This window comes from Mytilus galloprovincialis, chromosome 3 (genome assembly GCF_965363235.1).
Source record: "Mytilus galloprovincialis chromosome 3, xbMytGall1.hap1.1, whole genome shotgun sequence".
Classification (NCBI taxonomy): domain Eukaryota; kingdom Metazoa; phylum Mollusca; class Bivalvia; order Mytilida; family Mytilidae; genus Mytilus; species Mytilus galloprovincialis.
The window spans coordinates 17701317-17719102 of record NC_134840.1 but is presented as its reverse complement, the minus strand read 5'-3'; the positions used below and the strand labels follow the sequence as shown (position 1 = coordinate 17719102).

General features: G+C 32.3%; 1 protein-coding gene across 2 annotated transcripts; it reads right to left on the bottom strand.

Annotated features, from left to right (window-relative positions):
- Positions 1-3816: 3816 nt before the first annotated feature.
- Positions 3817-17786, bottom strand: LOC143067298 (CCA tRNA nucleotidyltransferase 1, mitochondrial-like). 2 transcript variants are annotated; one of them, XM_076240436.1, is made up of 8 exons: positions 17768-17786; positions 12568-12961; positions 12177-12306; positions 11734-11860; positions 11346-11431; positions 10425-10532; positions 9726-9838; positions 3817-4257 (listed from the first exon to the last, which is right to left on the bottom strand). In XM_076240436.1, exons 2-8 carry the CDS (start codon positions 12952-12954, stop codon positions 3832-3834), a joined length of 1377 nt encoding a protein of 458 aa, XP_076096551.1. In that variant the 5' UTR covers positions 12955-12961; positions 17768-17786; the 3' UTR covers positions 3817-3831. The 2 variants fall into 2 exon arrangements, with proteins under 2 accessions (XP_076096551.1, XP_076096550.1); XM_076240435.1 differs by lacking the exon at positions 17768-17786 and adding an exon at positions 17509-17592.

Here is a 17786-nt window from a genome sequence, read left to right as displayed (position 1 = left end):
ACAGTAGTATACTGCCGTGCAAGTCATAAATCGATTGAGAGAAAGCAAACTTCCATATGAATTAAGCTTAGGGTCAAATTGTATATCTACTTTCCAATTATTATATGAGATAGCTAAAAATGACTTGATGATCAAACATAAATACTTCTTCATAACACTATCTCTCAGGAATTATATCTTAATACTGGATAAATTAGTCACTGGATCATCACAAAGGGTAAGGACTTATATACTGAATTTCAGTGAGATTCAATGGTAGGTCTATCATTCGTGTTTATTCTCAAATTGACCTCTCCTTGGGCTTTTATGAAAAAATTACATTTATATGACATTCATCAAATGCAAGACAAAAATAGGTCAGTTTGTTTTGTACCTACTACATGATATTATATTTCTTTGAAAGTCTAACACATTGAAAAAGACATTCATCAGTTAATAAATATCTACTAGGGCAGAAAGCACAACAAAAATGCATTGTAAGATAACTCTACCACCATGGCTAGATTCACGACAGAAAACTTTTATTTCAATTTTGTCCAGTCTCAAAAAGTCAAATGTCAAACAAGAACAAATACAACCACACATAATACAAATATTCAAAGGATCAATAGCATATGGCTTCAAAGCAAGCCAACTGTGGTAACTCGTATAAACAGATATTTTCATTATCAAGAATATAGGATGAGGCATGATAAAAAAATTATCTAGAAATTTTAATTCCATCTTTTATTTTCTGTTTTTTAAAGTTTGTATAGTCACTCCTTTAAGAATTTCAAGATTTGTATATAGTTCCATGTTGTACGATTCGCTCGAGTATGTAACAATGTTTTAGATTTTAACGAGAGAAATTTATGTATTACTGAAAAATTATTACACCAAGGTTTTCGATATCACAAACTAGTCAAAACATTTACTAAATTTTATCATCGGTATAAGGACATCATTCGTAAATATAGCTCAATATGCAGACTTCTTATACGTTCAGGTATTTCACATCCAATTTTTTATGGAAATATTCTTTATAAAGCACAAAGGTGTCAGTATTCACCTCAAAAACTAACAAAACCTTTGAATAGACGTATTAAGAAGGGATATAGTTACGATACTGTTGTCAGGTCATTAAAGATTGCATATTTTGGCGTTAATATTGATTCACTTATAGGGTCTTTGCATCGGAACTAAACACATTTATTCAAAAACCAGTTGTTGGCATGACACGGGTTATGTTCTTCTCATATATGTTATGATGGTATAATACTAAACCCCTAACGGGAAGGATTGTGCCTGATGTTCATATGATGAAATCATAATCTTTCAGTCAGTTTAATTGAAGTCTGGAGCTGGCATGTCAGTTAACTGCTAGTAGTCTGTTGTTATTTATGTATTATTGTCATTTTGTTTATTTTCTTTAGTTACATCTTCTGACATCAGACTCGGACTTCTCTTGAACTGAATTTTAATGTGCGTATTGTTATGCCTTTACTTTTCTACATTGGCTAGAGGTATAGGGGGAGGGTTCAGATCTCACAAACATGTTTAACCCCGCCGCATTTTTGCGCCTGTCCCAAGTCAGGAGCCTCTGGCCTTTGTTAGTCTTGTATTATTTTAATTTTAGTTTCTTGTGTACAATTTGGAAATTAGTATGGCGTTCATTATCACTGAACTAGTATATATTTGTTTAGGGGCCAGCTGAAGGACGCCTCCGGGTGCAGGAATTTCTCGCTACATTGAAGACCTGTTGGTGACCTTCTGCTGTTGTTTTTTCTATGGTCGGGTTGTTGTCTCTTTGGCACATTCCCCATTTCCATTCTCAATTTTATTGTCTTAAATAACATAGGTCAATTAATCCCTGAAATTTCTAAAAATAGGTTGATTCTATTTAAAACGCCCTTAAAAATAAGGAGATTTTATTGATCAATGTTGAATGCAGGTATATAGTAAGTTATAGGCCTAGTAGGAAAAACTTCTTACATTTCAGACAATTCTGATAAAAGATTGAACACTTGAAAGACCATTATACTCTTAAACTAGCTGTATGAAATTGAGGTATTTCTGTTTCATATAAAAAAAAGAATGGCCAACGTAGATACATGTACAAGTATGGACTGCCGGCATTCCAATGGAACCAATTGTGCCCCTCTTCTTGCTTTTACTTTACTTTCCGCTGTATAGATGATGTTCTCTCACTAAATCATTCAAAATTTTGGTGACTATGTTGAACACATCTATCCCATCGAACTAGAGATAAAGGATACAACAGACAGTTATGTCGGCCTCATATCTTAACAATGAGGGTCGGTTGAAAACAAAAATTTACAACAAAAGAGATGATTTCAGCTTTCCAATTGTGAACTTTCCATTTCTAAGTAGCAACATTCCAGCAGCACCTGCATACGGGGTATATATCTCCCAATTGATACGATATTCGCCTGCTTGCATTTCCTATCATGATTTTCTTGATACAGGGTTGCTGCTCACAAGGAAGCTTTTAAAACAAGAGTTTCAAATGGTGAAGTTAAAGTCATCCCTTCCTAAATTTTACAGACGCCATCAGCAGTTGGTCGACCGTTATGGAATAACCATTTCACAGATGATATAGGATATGTTCCTTACGTCATAACTTATCCCCTTCCTTTTCATGAATGTGAACTACTGAATTAGACGGATTTGTTATAACATGAGCAACACGGCGGTTGCCACATGTGGAGCAGGATCTGCTTACCCTTACCTTACCTGAGATCACCCAAAGTTTTTGTTGGGTTTCGTGTTGCTTGTTCTTTAGTTTTCTCTGTTGTGTCATATGTACGATTGTTTGTCTTTTTTCATTTTTAGCCTTGGATTTGTCAGTTGATTTTTCGATTTATGAGTTTGACTGTCCCTCTGGTATCTTTCACCCCTCTTTTTTTCAAATGCAAACCATGAGAAAGTTGTTCATATTTCAGAGTGTTCAGTCTGCTATGTTAAAATAAATGAACATTGCATACTGATAACTTGTATAGTCATATATATTTTTTTTGGTAAGCTCTCACATAAAATTAGATACCTTTCAGACGATATCTCTATAGGAGATTTTGATAACTTTTTGTGGAGTGTTTTTTTCAGACAAGATCCTATTTTAGATACTTTTCACTCTACCCAAGAAAACATCGTGCCAGAACATCAATAGTCAGATTTATTTAAAAGATATAAAGTGAGCAACACAAAATTTAGTTAATGACTTGATCATTTAAGCTAGATTTGATAACAATCATGTATTTTTTTCCATCTGATGAGTTAAGCCTTTTTCAACTGATTTTTATAGTTTGTTCTTATGTTGTACTGTTATACCACTGTCCCAAGTTAGGGGGAGGTTTGGGATCCCGCTAACATGTTTAACCAAGCCACATTATTTATGTTTGTGCCTGTCCCAAGTCACCAAGCCTGTAATTCAGTGGTTGTCGTTTGTTTATGTGTTACATATTTGTTTTTCGTTCATTTTTTTATATAAATAAGGCCGTTAGTTTTCTCATTTGAATTGTTTTACATTGTCATATCAGGGCCTTTTATAGCTGACTATGCGGTATGGGCTGTGCTCAATGTTGAAGGCCGTACGGTGACCTATAGTTGTTAATGTCTGTTTCATTTTGGTCTCTTGTGGACAGTTGTCTCATTGGCAATATACCACATCTTCTTTTTTATATGTTCCTGTAACATTAAGTGATAGGAGGAACAGAGCAGACACAATCTGTGACAGACAGACAACCTAATTGGTGTATGACTCTTATCATAGGTCATTTAAACTGCAAAAGTAACTTTAGAGTGAAATAAATTAGAAAATATTGTTTCATTCTTTTACTTCCTCTTTTTAGATGGAACTTTTTCAGTCACTTTTTCAACAATCTCATCAAGATTTTCCAATAGCTCCTCTTTTGTTTTTGTAAACATACTGAATTTCCATATTTGTTTTAATTCGTGTAATGTTCCTTGAAATATTGGTCCTTTTGGGATTTGTCTATCTACTAAATCATAACCATTAACAGGAAATTTTGGTGATTCCCATTTCATAAACTGGTCCATGAGGTCTTTTTCACCTCTGTATTTCAAAAGTTCACAAATTCTTTCTGTTAATTTTTTCATTTCGCCAGGACTGTCAGTAAACAAGAATTGGCAATATGTCATTGGATCATTGTCAAAAGAGTCTTTTCTATGATTAACTATAAACGATCCTAGCTGTAACTCATCTCTTGATAGTTTAATTCTTTTGTGTAACAAATGCACCTATAAAGAAAAGAGTTTTCTATTATTCTAAATATTTAAATGTGTACAAGTGAATATAATAAACATAAAAAATTCTTTATTGCAGAAATGCCACAGGTTAAAAAAAATACACATTACCTTCACTATATGTTTTTTGTCAAAAAGTGTTTTGAGTGTTTACCAAAAGGATGTGTTGAACTTTTATTGCATGAAGCTAAGACGAAAATCTTGCAAATTATTCCCTTTTTAGCTCACCTGGCCCGAAGGGCTAAGTGAGCTTTTCTCATCACTTGGCGTCCGTAGTCATCTGTTAACTTTTACAAAAATCTTCTTCTCTGAAACTACTGGGCCAAATTTAACCAAACTTTGCCAAAATCATCATTGGGGTATCTAGTTTAAACTAGAGGCTCTAAAGAGCCTGTGTCTCTCACCTTGGTCTATGTGAATATTAAACAAAGGAAGCAGATGGATTCATGACAAAATTGTGTTTTGGTGATGGTGATGTGTTTGTACGTCTTACTTTACTGAACATTCTTGCTGCTTACAGTTATCTCTATCTATAATGAACTTGGCCCAGTAGTTTCAGTGGAAAATGTTAGTAAAAATTTACAAATTTTATAAAAATTGTTAAAAGTTGACTATAAAGGCAATAACTCCTTAGGGGGTCAATTGACCATTTCAGTCATGTTTATATTGTAAATCTTACTTTGCTGTACATTATTGCTGTTTAAAGTTTATCTCTATCTATAATAATATTCAAGATAATAACCCAAAACAGTAAAATTTCCTTAAAATAACCAATTTAAGGGCAGCAACCCAACAAAATTTCAGGGCAGATAGATTTTGACCTGATAAACAATTTTACCCAGAGTTATAAGCCAAAAACTGCATTTTACCCCTATGTTCTATTTTTAGCCATGGCGGCCATCTTGGTTGGATGGCCGGGTCACCGGACACATTTTTTAAACTAGATACCCCATTGATGATTGTGGCTAAGTTTGGATTAATTTGGCCCAGTAGTTTCAGAGGAGAAGATTTTTGTAAAAGATTACTAAGATTTACGAAAAATGGTTAAAAATTGACTATAAAGGGCAATAACTCCTAAAGGGGTCAACTGACCATTTCGGTCATGTTGACTTATTTGTAAATCTTACTTTGCTGAACATTATTGCTGTTTACTGTTTATCTCTATCTATAATAATATTCAAGATAATAACCAATAAAGGGCTGCGCTTTAGCGCATGATACGCCCGTTGCTCTTTTAACTCGTCTTTTATGCTTTAAATGAATTTATATGATCAACTAGAAATATATATACAAATCAAAAGGGATGTTACATTAATATATTCACCAAAGTTTCATAAAATCCCCCTTTTTTAAGTATAAAAACTCATTACTTAAGAAAACGTAAAATCTAAAATTTATAAAAATGGAAAGGGAGCTTATGTCAATCGATATAAACAATTTATCAAAGTTATATAAAATTTGTGAAAGTGTTAGTTATTGTCCCAAAATTGGAAAATCCCCCCTTTTTTAAGCATAAAAATTCATAACACGGAAATGTAAAATCTGAAATTTATAAAAATTGAAAGGGAGCTTAAATCAATAGATATAAACAATTCACCAAAGTTTCATGGACATTGGTGAAAGCCTTTTTGAGTTATTGTCCGAAGTGTTGAAAATCCCCCTTTTTTTTATGAATAAAGCCCCATAAATCCAAAACTTAAAATCTGAAATTTATAAAAATTGAAAGGGAGCTTACATCAATAGATATAAACAATTCACCAAAGTTTCATGGACATTGGTGAAAGCCTTTTTGAGTTATTGTCCGAAGTGTTGAAAATCCCCCCTTTTTTTATGAATAAAGCCCCATAAATCCAAAACTTAAAATCTGAAATTAAAAAAAAAACGAAAGGGAGCTTACGTCAATAGATATAAACAATTCACTTAAGTTTCATGGAAATTGGTGAAAGTGTTTTTGAGTTATTGTCCGAAGTGTGGACGACGGACGGACGGTATACCATAATACGTCCCGTCTAAAAGACGACGGGCGTATAAAAACAGTAAAATTTCCTTAAAATTACCAATTTAGGGGCAGCAACCCAACAACGAGTTGTCCGATTCATCTGAAAATTTCAGGGCAGATAGATCTTGACCTGATAAACAATTTTACTTAAACAATTTCACCTCATGTCAGATTTGCTCTAAATGCTTTGGTTTTTGAGTTATAAGCCAAAAACTGCATTTTACCCCTATGTTCTATTTTTAGTCATGGCTGCCATCTTGGTTGGATGGCCGGGTCACCTGACACATTTTTTAAACTAGATACCCCAAAGATGATTGTGGCTAAGTTTGTATTAATTTGGCCCAGTAGTTTCAGAGGAGAAGATTTTTGTAAAAGATTACTAAGATTTACAAAAAATTGTTAAAAATTGACTATAAAGGGCAATAACTCCTAAAGGGGTCAACTGACCATTTCGGTCATGTTGACTTATTTGTAAATCTTACTTTGCTGAACATTATTGCTGTTTACTGTTTATCTCTATCTATAATAATATTCAAGATAATCACTAAAAACAGTAAAATTTCCTTAAAATTACCAATTTAGGGGCAGCAACCCAACAACGAGTTGTCCGATTCATCTGAAAATTTCAGGGCAGATAGATCTTGACCTGATAAACAATTTTACCCCATGTCAGATTTGCTCTAAATGCTTTGGTTTTTCAGTTATAAGCCAACAACTGCATTTTACCCCTATGTTCTATTTTTAGCCATGGTGGCCATCTTGGTTGGTTGGCCGGGTCACCGGACACATTTTTTAAACTAGATACCCCATTGATGATTGTGGCCAAGTTTGGTTTAATTGGCCCAGTAGTTTCAGAGGAGAAGATTTTTGTAAAAGTTAACGACGACGGACGACGGACGCAAAGTGATGGGAAAAGCTCACTTGGCCCTTTGGACCAGGTGAGCTAAAAATGTGTCCGATGACACGGCCTGCCAACCAAGATGGCCACCATGGCTAAAGATAGAACATAAGGGTAAAATGTAGATTTTGACTTATAACTCTGAAACCAAAGCATTTAAAGCATATCTGACATGAGGTAAAACTGTTTATCAAGTCAAGATCTAACTGCCCTTAAATTTTCAGATGATTTGAACAACCGGTTGTTGGGTTGCTGTCCCTGAATTGGTAATTTTATGGAAATTTTGCTGTTTTTGGTTATTATCTCCAATTTTATTATAGATAGAGATAAACTGTAAACAGCAATAATGTACAGCAAAATAAGACATAAAATAAGGCATGATGAGCAGAATGGTCAATTGACCCCTTAAGGAGTTATTGCCCTTTATAGTCAATTACTAACAATGTTCATAAATTTTGTAAATTTTGGTAAATTTTTACAAAATGTTTTTCTCTGGAACTACTCGGCAAAGAGCATTATAGATAGATGTATTGTTAACAGCAAGAGTGTTCAGTAAAGTAATATGGCGTCACAGGGGTGGGCAAATATCTACGAACACATCACCATCACCAAAACACTATTTTGTCATGAATCCATCTGTGTCCTTTTTTTAATATGCACATAGACCAAGGTGAGCGACACAGGCTCTTTAGAGCCTCTAGTTTAATTATTATTATGAAAGGAGTAGGGGCATTAAGGCACCAAGAAAATAAAAGGTTTGATAACTGTTTCAAAATGGCACATAATGTTTGAATATGAAAAACATAACGATTTTTATCTGATGGTGCCCCAATTTAGTCATAATATGAACCGTTTTTGCAAAAATGCTGAAAAATGCAGAATTTATGCAGTTTTCAAATGTTATCTCCATTGTGGAAACATCCTGTGCAGGCAAGAAACAACAAAATAATTACAGAGAAGTTTTATTATAATTATTGACATAATCTCAACAAATATATAGTTGTTTCTTGGGTGCACACATACTTTTCCAAACTAACACATACTTTAAATTTGATGAAAAACATGAAAAATCAAGATTTTTTTTCAAAATATGCAAATTCAGTCATGGTTTGTTGCCATAGTAACTTGTTCAATGTGAAATTTGTTTTTATTTTCTGCATACCTTATAGCTTATGCCAGGGTTTTTTAATTAGTTGGTTTACGGATTTTCCCCATGAAAAAGTCGGGTCAGTCGGTCGGGAAAAAAAAAAAAAGCTTTAAAGACAGAAAAATATGCAAAATAAATATATATTACACCTTTCTAACAATATGTTTGTTATGCTATTTTGTCATTATTTCTTAAATTTTAGTTCGATGAAATATTATTGCTCAGATGTCATAAACATCGCATGACATTGTCTAATAATTTCCCTTATAAAAGGGGGGTGTGCATGGACAAAGACGATATTAAATCGTCATTTCACAGACAAGAAAAACTGATTCGCGTAGCTCTTAATCAATTTTAGAAAACTTGGTGAATAATGATCTTCAAACATGAAAACTGATCAAGAAAAAAATGTAAAAACGTCGTACGAAAATAAGTTTCAACACACGTGTCAAAAACGTAATAGACTCCTCCACTGGAAAAACGAGAATATTGTATTAATCTGTTGTCATGCATTCCCGTTTTTTATCCAAATGGATGATATTGTTTTATTATCTATGAAACAAGAAATTCCAAATGATTTGTTAATATTCAGTACTTTAACTTGATGTCTTCCACCTGTCCACATTTGGACAAGTCTATTTCTATGAGATGTTGCATCTTACGGACTGATGACAAATAAGGGAAACGAACTTATTGTGTAATTGGTTTTAAACACAGGTTTCGTTCCGCAAAATTATTTGCGCAAATGACATTTCAAGGTCAGTTATAATTGATTTGTCTATTTTAAGAAATGTAAACTGGAAGTTTTATTTTTTCACAACAGAAAGTGTTATTAATTTTGTAAGTGATTAATGCATTTCATTTCATAAAAAAAAAAGAAAGAATATTTTAAATATTTTTCAGGGATAATGCATTTGTTAGGGTCGGCGGGAATAAAAAAGCATGAAAAGTCAATTTTATTTTTATTCTGGAAAATCGGCAAAATTGGGTCGGCGGATCCGTAAACCAATAAATCAAAAAATCCTGCCCTTAGTCTAGTTTGTACAGATTTTTAAATATGTGTGATAACTATTTAAATTGGGGAAATATATGGGCCAAATAAGGGCCTTATTGACCCTACTCCTTTCAAGCCTATTAGAATTTGTACTGACGTCTTTGATAGAACCATTCCCTGTAAAAATTTGTCAGAAGTCTTATTAAGATCCAGTGATTCCTGACTGAAAATTTTCTAGATTTCTAAAAACAATTAATTACAACAACTTCAAATATTTTCCACCAATATTGGTCCCAATTATCCTGATCTCAATGCAATTCTGACCTGATTTGCATATTTGCATCGTCAAAAAATTATCAAATCTGTTATGATAGCATCCCAATTTTCCTGAGTGTGATCAGATAATAACAAAACATAATCCTACCTCATCATCATTTGCTAGTAATGCCACCAGCCTTGTCATCGGTTGTGGGTCTAATCCCTCTGTTGCACAACATACAGTTCTATACTCTTCTATATCGGTTTTATCTGGTAAACCTGTAACAAGAACAGTAATGTACATCTATCACTAGTACAAATGAGTTGTATACTGACATGACAAATTGCATATCTGACCACAATCTATAAAACTTCTGATAAAAAGAAATGTGAAGTCTCATTTAGATCTCAAGTAATTTTTCAGATTATTTCCTTACCACAAATTGAATACAAACTTCTCTAGCAGTCATTCCAGTGCCTTTCTGACGTTTTTCTTTCTACAAAATTTCTTATGTTTTATTGTTTAGCAAAGGTATGCAACTGCTACAAAACAATATGAGAATAGCCTGAACAAATTTAAGGTGACCACAAACAATTTCCGTATCTTGATAATATATAGCTATTGCTGATTGGCTCTCTTGTACAGATAGAGTGTCAACTAAAATCCTGAATTTAAGACGATTTTTATCATATAAAGAGTGAAAGCCCTCATGAGTGGGACAGTTGAGAGACTGAATTACTCAAGTTACACAATGTTTTGTTTTTTCAACAGCCAATATTCAGTTTCTATACAATAACAAATATTAACCTATCTATGGATATAGGTCAAACTGATTAAAAGTCAATAATTACTATAGATATTTACCCATGTAAGGTGCAAGGTCTAACTGAAGCATTGTGGGTAAAATGTCTCTTGCATGATTGCCACATAATATCTTCTTCAGTTCCATCCATATTCTCTCACCAGATATAACTTAAGAGAAAATAATACATTGTTAATGCTGTGGATGAAGATGAAGATGTTAGAACTATATATATTCTATGATTAAATAAATTTTTGAATATTTTTTTTTACATTTTTGAAAAAAAAACTTTCATATATTTGCAAAAATAACATTTAAATGAACAGCACACACTATGTCTACTAAAGATTAATTTTGAGATGTATCTGACCAAAAAAAATCAGTTTGGACTTAAACTATTGTCATTGTCCAGTAGGATGCAAGAATTTTAAATGCCTTAAAATTTGTAAATGGAATGGTAATCTTACTTTTGAAAATTTATATAAGAATGATATCTTATGGAATTGAAAGATTGAAAATGAAAATATATTTGTCAGAAAATTGTGACAAGAGGAACAAGACTTCCAAAAACAAATGTTGTGAATTCATTTATATTGGTGGGTATAAATTTTCGTGGATGAAATACAACTTACATTATCTTGGATATTTAATTTTATGGTTTTGGTAAAGTCAGCATACAGTGGATGAAAAAATTATAATTCCTTTAACATTTATTGTGGTTTCCCTGTGCATATAGAATCCAACGAAAAATAACGAATTCACAATATATAAAGATAAAGATATAAACTAAATTCATATCATATTGAAATATTTTGGTTGGACAATTTGATTTTACATCTGCTCAGATGCATAGACTTGTAATTGTATAAACAATGTAGTTCTGTAAGTTTGTCCTATGTGACCAAAAATTCTGGTTAACTACTATAACCAAAGCCATTTAAACTGGAAATATACTAATTTAACATTTTATGATCAAAACTTACTTTTCATACCACTAGCATTCTCTTTAATAGCATTTAGTGTGGATTCTTCATGGTCATTACCTTTTTCTGATATTCTTCCATAAAATCTTTAACAAAGGAGAAACAAATATTAAATGTGACAGATATCATAAACATTTCACTTAAGTTAAATAATTGCAGTTTACACACAAATATGGTTAAATTTTGCTTGGAAAACCCTTACATTTTCCTTAATATCATTCTGGTAAAGTTTTAATGTGGAACTGTACAACTATACACATTAGGAAGTCATTCAGTCAATTTGTGTTTTATTCCTATAAAACCCTAGGAGATTTTGTGTTAACAAAACACTTTCTTCTAACATCTAAGGTGAAAACCTGACTAGGAAAATCTGTATTTTTAATATTACCTGAAATATCTTAAAATCCGTAAATAGTCTTCTTGTATCCTGGATACAGGATCACCTACAAATTTAACTCTCCTGTTTTTAAGGTCCTCTACTCCATTAAAATAATCATATATTGTTCCATCAAAACCTGAAAATACAAAAGAGATAATTCACTGACATGAAATAAAACTTCCATATTGGTTTAGTCTTAAAAAAGTTTCTTTATAAACTGATCATGTGCATGTTAGTAATTTAAAAAGTATCTTGACAGTAATGCTAGATAGTGCCAACAACCCTACAAAAACTTATTTATCAGAAAAAATGTTTTTGATTTTGTCATCTGTGTACAATTTGACTCTAACATTTCCCTTCAAATACAAATTTGATATACTTACCTAAAAACATGGCATTGATAGTCATGTCCCTTCTATTAGCATCTAACTACCAATCTTTGGTATACTAACCTAAAAACATAGCATTGATAGTCAAGTCCCTTCTGTTAGCATCTAACTGCCAGTCCCTTGTAAACTCAACCTCTGCACGGCGACCATCTGTAACCACATCAATTCTTAGAGTTGTCACTTCAAAATTTTCCTTAAAAAAAATAACAAAAAATAATAACATACAAGCTAGAATACAATTTTTTTTATCTTTGTTGCCAATAAAAATTATTAATAAAACTATCTTTAATGAAATACATTCAGGATTCATCTAGTTTCAGCTTGTTAATGTTAAAAGGAAATATCTATTCTGAGGCTCCTGTGTATGTAAAGTAGACATTACCTTATCATTTATTCTAGCTGTGATTGTACAATTTCTATTCTGAGGCTCCTGTGTATGTAAAGTAGACATTACCTTATCATTTATTCTAGCTGTGATTGTACCATGTTTTTCTCCAGAGTCATTAATCATTCTAATTTTTTCTATATTGAACATCTCTTTCATCTGTGTAGGTGTGGCTGTTGTAGCAAAATCAATGTCATGTGGAACCATGTCCAATACCAAGTCTCGGACTGCCCCTCCTGCTATCCTCAATTCATGGTCATATTTATCAAATATATTGACCAGAGTATTAAGCTCTGAGGTTAATATAGATTGGAATGCTGGTGATTCTAGCTTCATTGTTTTTAGATTTCCACCTCGATAATAAAACTTTTTGCTTATTCTAGTCAAGTTACGCACTGATAAAAGTTTAATTGTTCTCAGAACATATACAGAAGTTAAATTTACACTTGGTGTCATCTAAGGCCTGTGTCAAAAGAAAAAAAAACAAGATAATTAGTATTTTGTTGGTCTTAATACATGTAGGTAAACATGCAATGACAAAATACATACAATGCCCTTAAAATACCTTCAGCAACATGGAAGAGAATAAACTTTCGGTTAATGTTTTTTTCTAATTGGATTTTTCAAATACAGATCATAAACATAAACAGCATATTATTTATTATGAGTGCGTAAACATGTATCTGTAACAAACAAGGAGACTAATAAATTTCCATCAATTTTGTTCTGATTACTGAAAAAAAAACCGCATTAAATCTGCAAAATCCCCATATTAAAGTCATATGAAACCTCAAATTTAAAAAAATTATGCATATGTTTTTTATAACAAAATGGATAGTTGTCAGTATTAAACTTATCTACATATATACTTTTTTCTGAAGAAAATTAATTTGTCCATATTTAGAAGAAGTTTACTTTTTTAATTGCTTGCTTCCAGGAAGCAATTTCACCAACATATTTTTCGTATTCAAAGTGACCTTAGCGTGACCTGTCTCATAAAAATCTGGTGATACGCCTGGATCTGTCATTGTAATAAAACTATTATCTTATTGTACATGTTATACACGTGCTCAATATCCATGCTTCTTTGTTGAATGTTTACAATAGGTGACAATTGGAAAACTACGGCTTCAAAACATGACAATTAATAAGCTACCATATTTTCATTTCATAACAGACAGAGAGGGAAAAAAATTACAATTATACAATATTTTTGCGTAAAAATGATAAAATCGTACACAGAAGACTAAGTTTATAATATATATACATGCATTGGTTCAAGAATTGGATAAACATTATTTTTCACCAGTCATTTGTTTCATATGACTTTAAACCAAATTCACCAACAGGTACTCATCAGCGTCTCATACATTTTGAGAGTTGTACTTCCAGTCCTAGATAGTTCAGCAAAAGACAAATTACAGTACATAAGAACAAATCGGCACCCAGAAATGGGTCACTCTGAAAGCTATCCAAATATGCTCACAATTTTTTTGCTTAAATCTTTCATCAATGATAGTTTTTGCTTTTCAATATATATTAATGAGTGGCTAAAAATTTCACCACATCAATAAATACATACATCTATAGCTCAGATTGGAATGGGATGGGACAAATTGAGAAAGGGATAACAACACTACTTTTCTAATATTTATTATAGATTACTTCTTATTTCAATGGGGCTTAATACATGTAAGCTAAATTTGACTGTGAAGTTCAATTTTCAATCTTCGGTCCAGTTTATAATTTTTAGAACAGCCATTTAACATTGATCTCATTGGGGTCTAAGCCTGACACGATTGGCCGATTTTTTTGTAGCTTGACACATGAAAGTCAACTAATTAAGCCTGAAAACAGGACAAATAAAGTCTGGCAGGACAGGGGGAAATACATGACCCTATTATGGCACAAGAAGCAGGATACAAGATTCTCACAAAACAATTAGCGGAACCCAGGATCAGACCCCCCCCCCCCAACTTTCTCCCCAAATTATTATATGGGGACAGAGTCCCCTATTACAGTAGAAAATTCAATAAAAAAAAAAAAAATTCCCAAATTTTTCATTGTACTAATGAACTCAAAATCGTTCAATTTTTTTTTTGTCGCGTTTTTGAATTTCCGGATCGGCGCAGAAATCTACTTCCGTTTCCGGTCTTGTTTACATGAGACTTTGAATAAAATGTATATTTATCAGTCTAAGAAAGGAACTAATACTAATTCATTTTAAAACCAGATGCTCCGCAGGGCGTAGCTTTATACGACCGCAGAGGTTGAACCCTGAACGGTTGGGGCAAGTATGGACACAACATTCAAGCTGGATTCAGCTCTAAATTTGGATTGTGATTAAATAGTTGACACAGCATAGGTTTCTGACACAGAATGAATGTGTTCTAATGAACTTAAATTTTTTGTTTTCTCTTAGAGCAATTCACTATGCTGTTGAATATTAATCCTCTCAAAAAAATGTTTGAAGAAATTTTCTTTTAATTTATGAAATTTCAAATGAGAAAAATTTAACCCAATTTTTTAATCACATCCCCCTTTCCCTTATTCCAACCCAATTTTTTAATCACATCCCCCTTTCCCTTATTCCAAAACTAATCTCAATTAAAATATTCTAATGGAGTTTGCAACAATAACTACTCATTTAAATACATCATAAAATATTAAGATGTAAAAAAACTGTTTGTTATCACTGAATGGTAAAGATTATTTAAATTTATCAGTTGGTAGTAAAAAGTGTATATACATTGTATATTGTATATAACAAAGATTTAAGTTGATTCTGGACAAAGAAAGATAACTCCAATTAAAAAAAAATTCTTGTTATTGCACAATATTGTGCAATAGGATATTTCTTGCTTACTATTCTGGACAAAGAAAGATAACTCTAATTAAAAAAAAATTTGCTATTTCACAATATTGTGCAATTAGATATTTCTTGCCATTGCACAATACTGTGCAATTGAAAAGACTTGCTATTGCACAATACTTAATATAATAATTTTAGATCCTGATTTGGACCAACTTGAAAACTGGGCCCATAATCAAAAATCTAAGTACATGTTTAGATTCAGCATATCAAAGAGGCCCAAGAATTCAATTTTTGTTAAAATCAAACTTAGTTTAATTTTGGACCCTTTGGACTTTAATGTAAACCAATTTGAAAACAGGACCAAAAATGAAGAATCTACATACACAGTTAGATTTGGCATATCAAAGAACCCCAAGGATTCAATTTTGGATGAAATCAAACAAAGTTTAATTTTGGACCCCGATTTGGACCAACTTGAAAACTGGGCCAATAATCAAGAATCTAAGTACATTTTTAGATTCAACATATCAAAGAACCCAACCGATTCATTTTTTGTCAAAATCAAACTAAGTTTAATTTTGGACCCTTTGGACCTTAATGTAGACCAATTTGAAAACGGGACCAAAAGTTGAGAATCTACATAGACAGTTAGATTCGGCATATCAAAGAACCCCAATTATTCAATTTTGATGAAATCAAACAAAGTTTAATTTTGGACCCTTTGGGCCCCTTTTTCCTAAACTGTTGGGACCAAAACTCCCAAAATCAATACCAACCTTCCTTTTATGGTCATAAACCTTGTGTTTAAATTTCATAGATTTGTATTTGCTTATACTAACGTTATGGTGCGAAAACCAAGAAAAATGCTTATTTGGGTCCCTTTTTGGCCCCTAATTCCTAAACTGTTGGGTCCTAAACTCCCAAAATCAATACCAACCTTCCTTTTGTGGTCATAAACATTGTGTTTAAATTTCATCGATTTCTATTTACTTAAACTAAAGTTATTGTGCGAAAACCAAGAAAAATGCTTATTTGGGCCCTTTATTGGCCCCTTATTCCTAAACTGTTGAAACCAAAACTCCCAAAATCAATCCCAATCTTTCTTTTGTGGTCATAAACCTTGTGTCAAAATTTCATAGATTTCTATTAACTTAAACTAAAGTTATGGTGCGAAAACCAAGAAAATGCTTATTTGGGCCCTTTTTGGCCCCGAATTCCTAAAATGTTGGGACCAAAACTCCCAAAATCAATACCAACCTTCCTTATATGGTCATAAACCTTGTGTTAAAATTTCATAGATTTCTATTCACTTTTACTAAAGTTAGAGTGCGAAAACTAAAAGTATTCGGACGCAGGACGACGACGACGACGACGCCAACGTGATAGCAATATACGACGAAAATTTTTTCAAAATTTGCGGTCGTATAAAAAAATGTTTGTTATTAAAAAACGTTACCTGAGACAGCGTTTCTTTGTTTACATTGAATATGACGTCATAACTTAAATAACGTCACAACTAAAATCCCTAACAACAGAACCAAAATCGCAAACGTTACGGTATTTCCGTTTCTCTTTTTAACATTGTTGATCATTGTTGATCTAAAAAAAAAATCATAGACTTCGTCCCCATTCACAGGTAATGCCTGCCTCATAATACCCTTTAGAAGGGTGGTAATGGGGATACCTTCATGACAAATAACGGTAAAAATTCTTGCCAAATGACATTTACGGTAATTTTTGGTGCATGGCATTAAATATGCTCTTTCTTTTAGACGATAAAAAAAAAACGATTGATTTTGACAAATCACGTCATTTTTTTTCCAAATTAACGGTAATGATGATTATTACAGACATCTGACGAATCACGACAAGGATATTTTGACAAACCACAGTTAAAGTTTAATCAATAAATTTGACACCAACGGTAGCAGAAAATCGCCATTTGACAACTGACAGTAAAGGACAGTACTACCCTCATTAGGGTCGGACGTCAGATCAGAGTAATTAACTCTGACGTCCGATTATCTCGGACTAAGTCTTTAATCTAAGTATAGACAAATGATTGACTAATTTAGTAATATTTAAAATTTAAAATTCATAAAAAGTTATTATACTCTTTTCAAAAAAGTCTTCACGAAAACTTAGAAGAAACATTACAAACTACCCATCTTCACCTGTTCACAACTCAGTTTTACCTTTTTAAAATACTTTGAAATGTGGTGCAAGTCTTCGAAATTTTTGTTCGATGTAAAACTATATTTTGTACCTGATTAACAGAGACCCGCGTTATTAAACGTTTTGATGACATGATCAAAATTATAAAAACAAAGTCAAAACCGAAAGAATAGATTTTTCCGAAAATGAATAAAAGACAAAAAACTCTCAACCGAAAAAAAATATTAAACGGTCCACTAATAAGGGAATTTTCAGTAAAAAAGGAATTTTCATTTTTACCTAATATACAGAGGCGGAT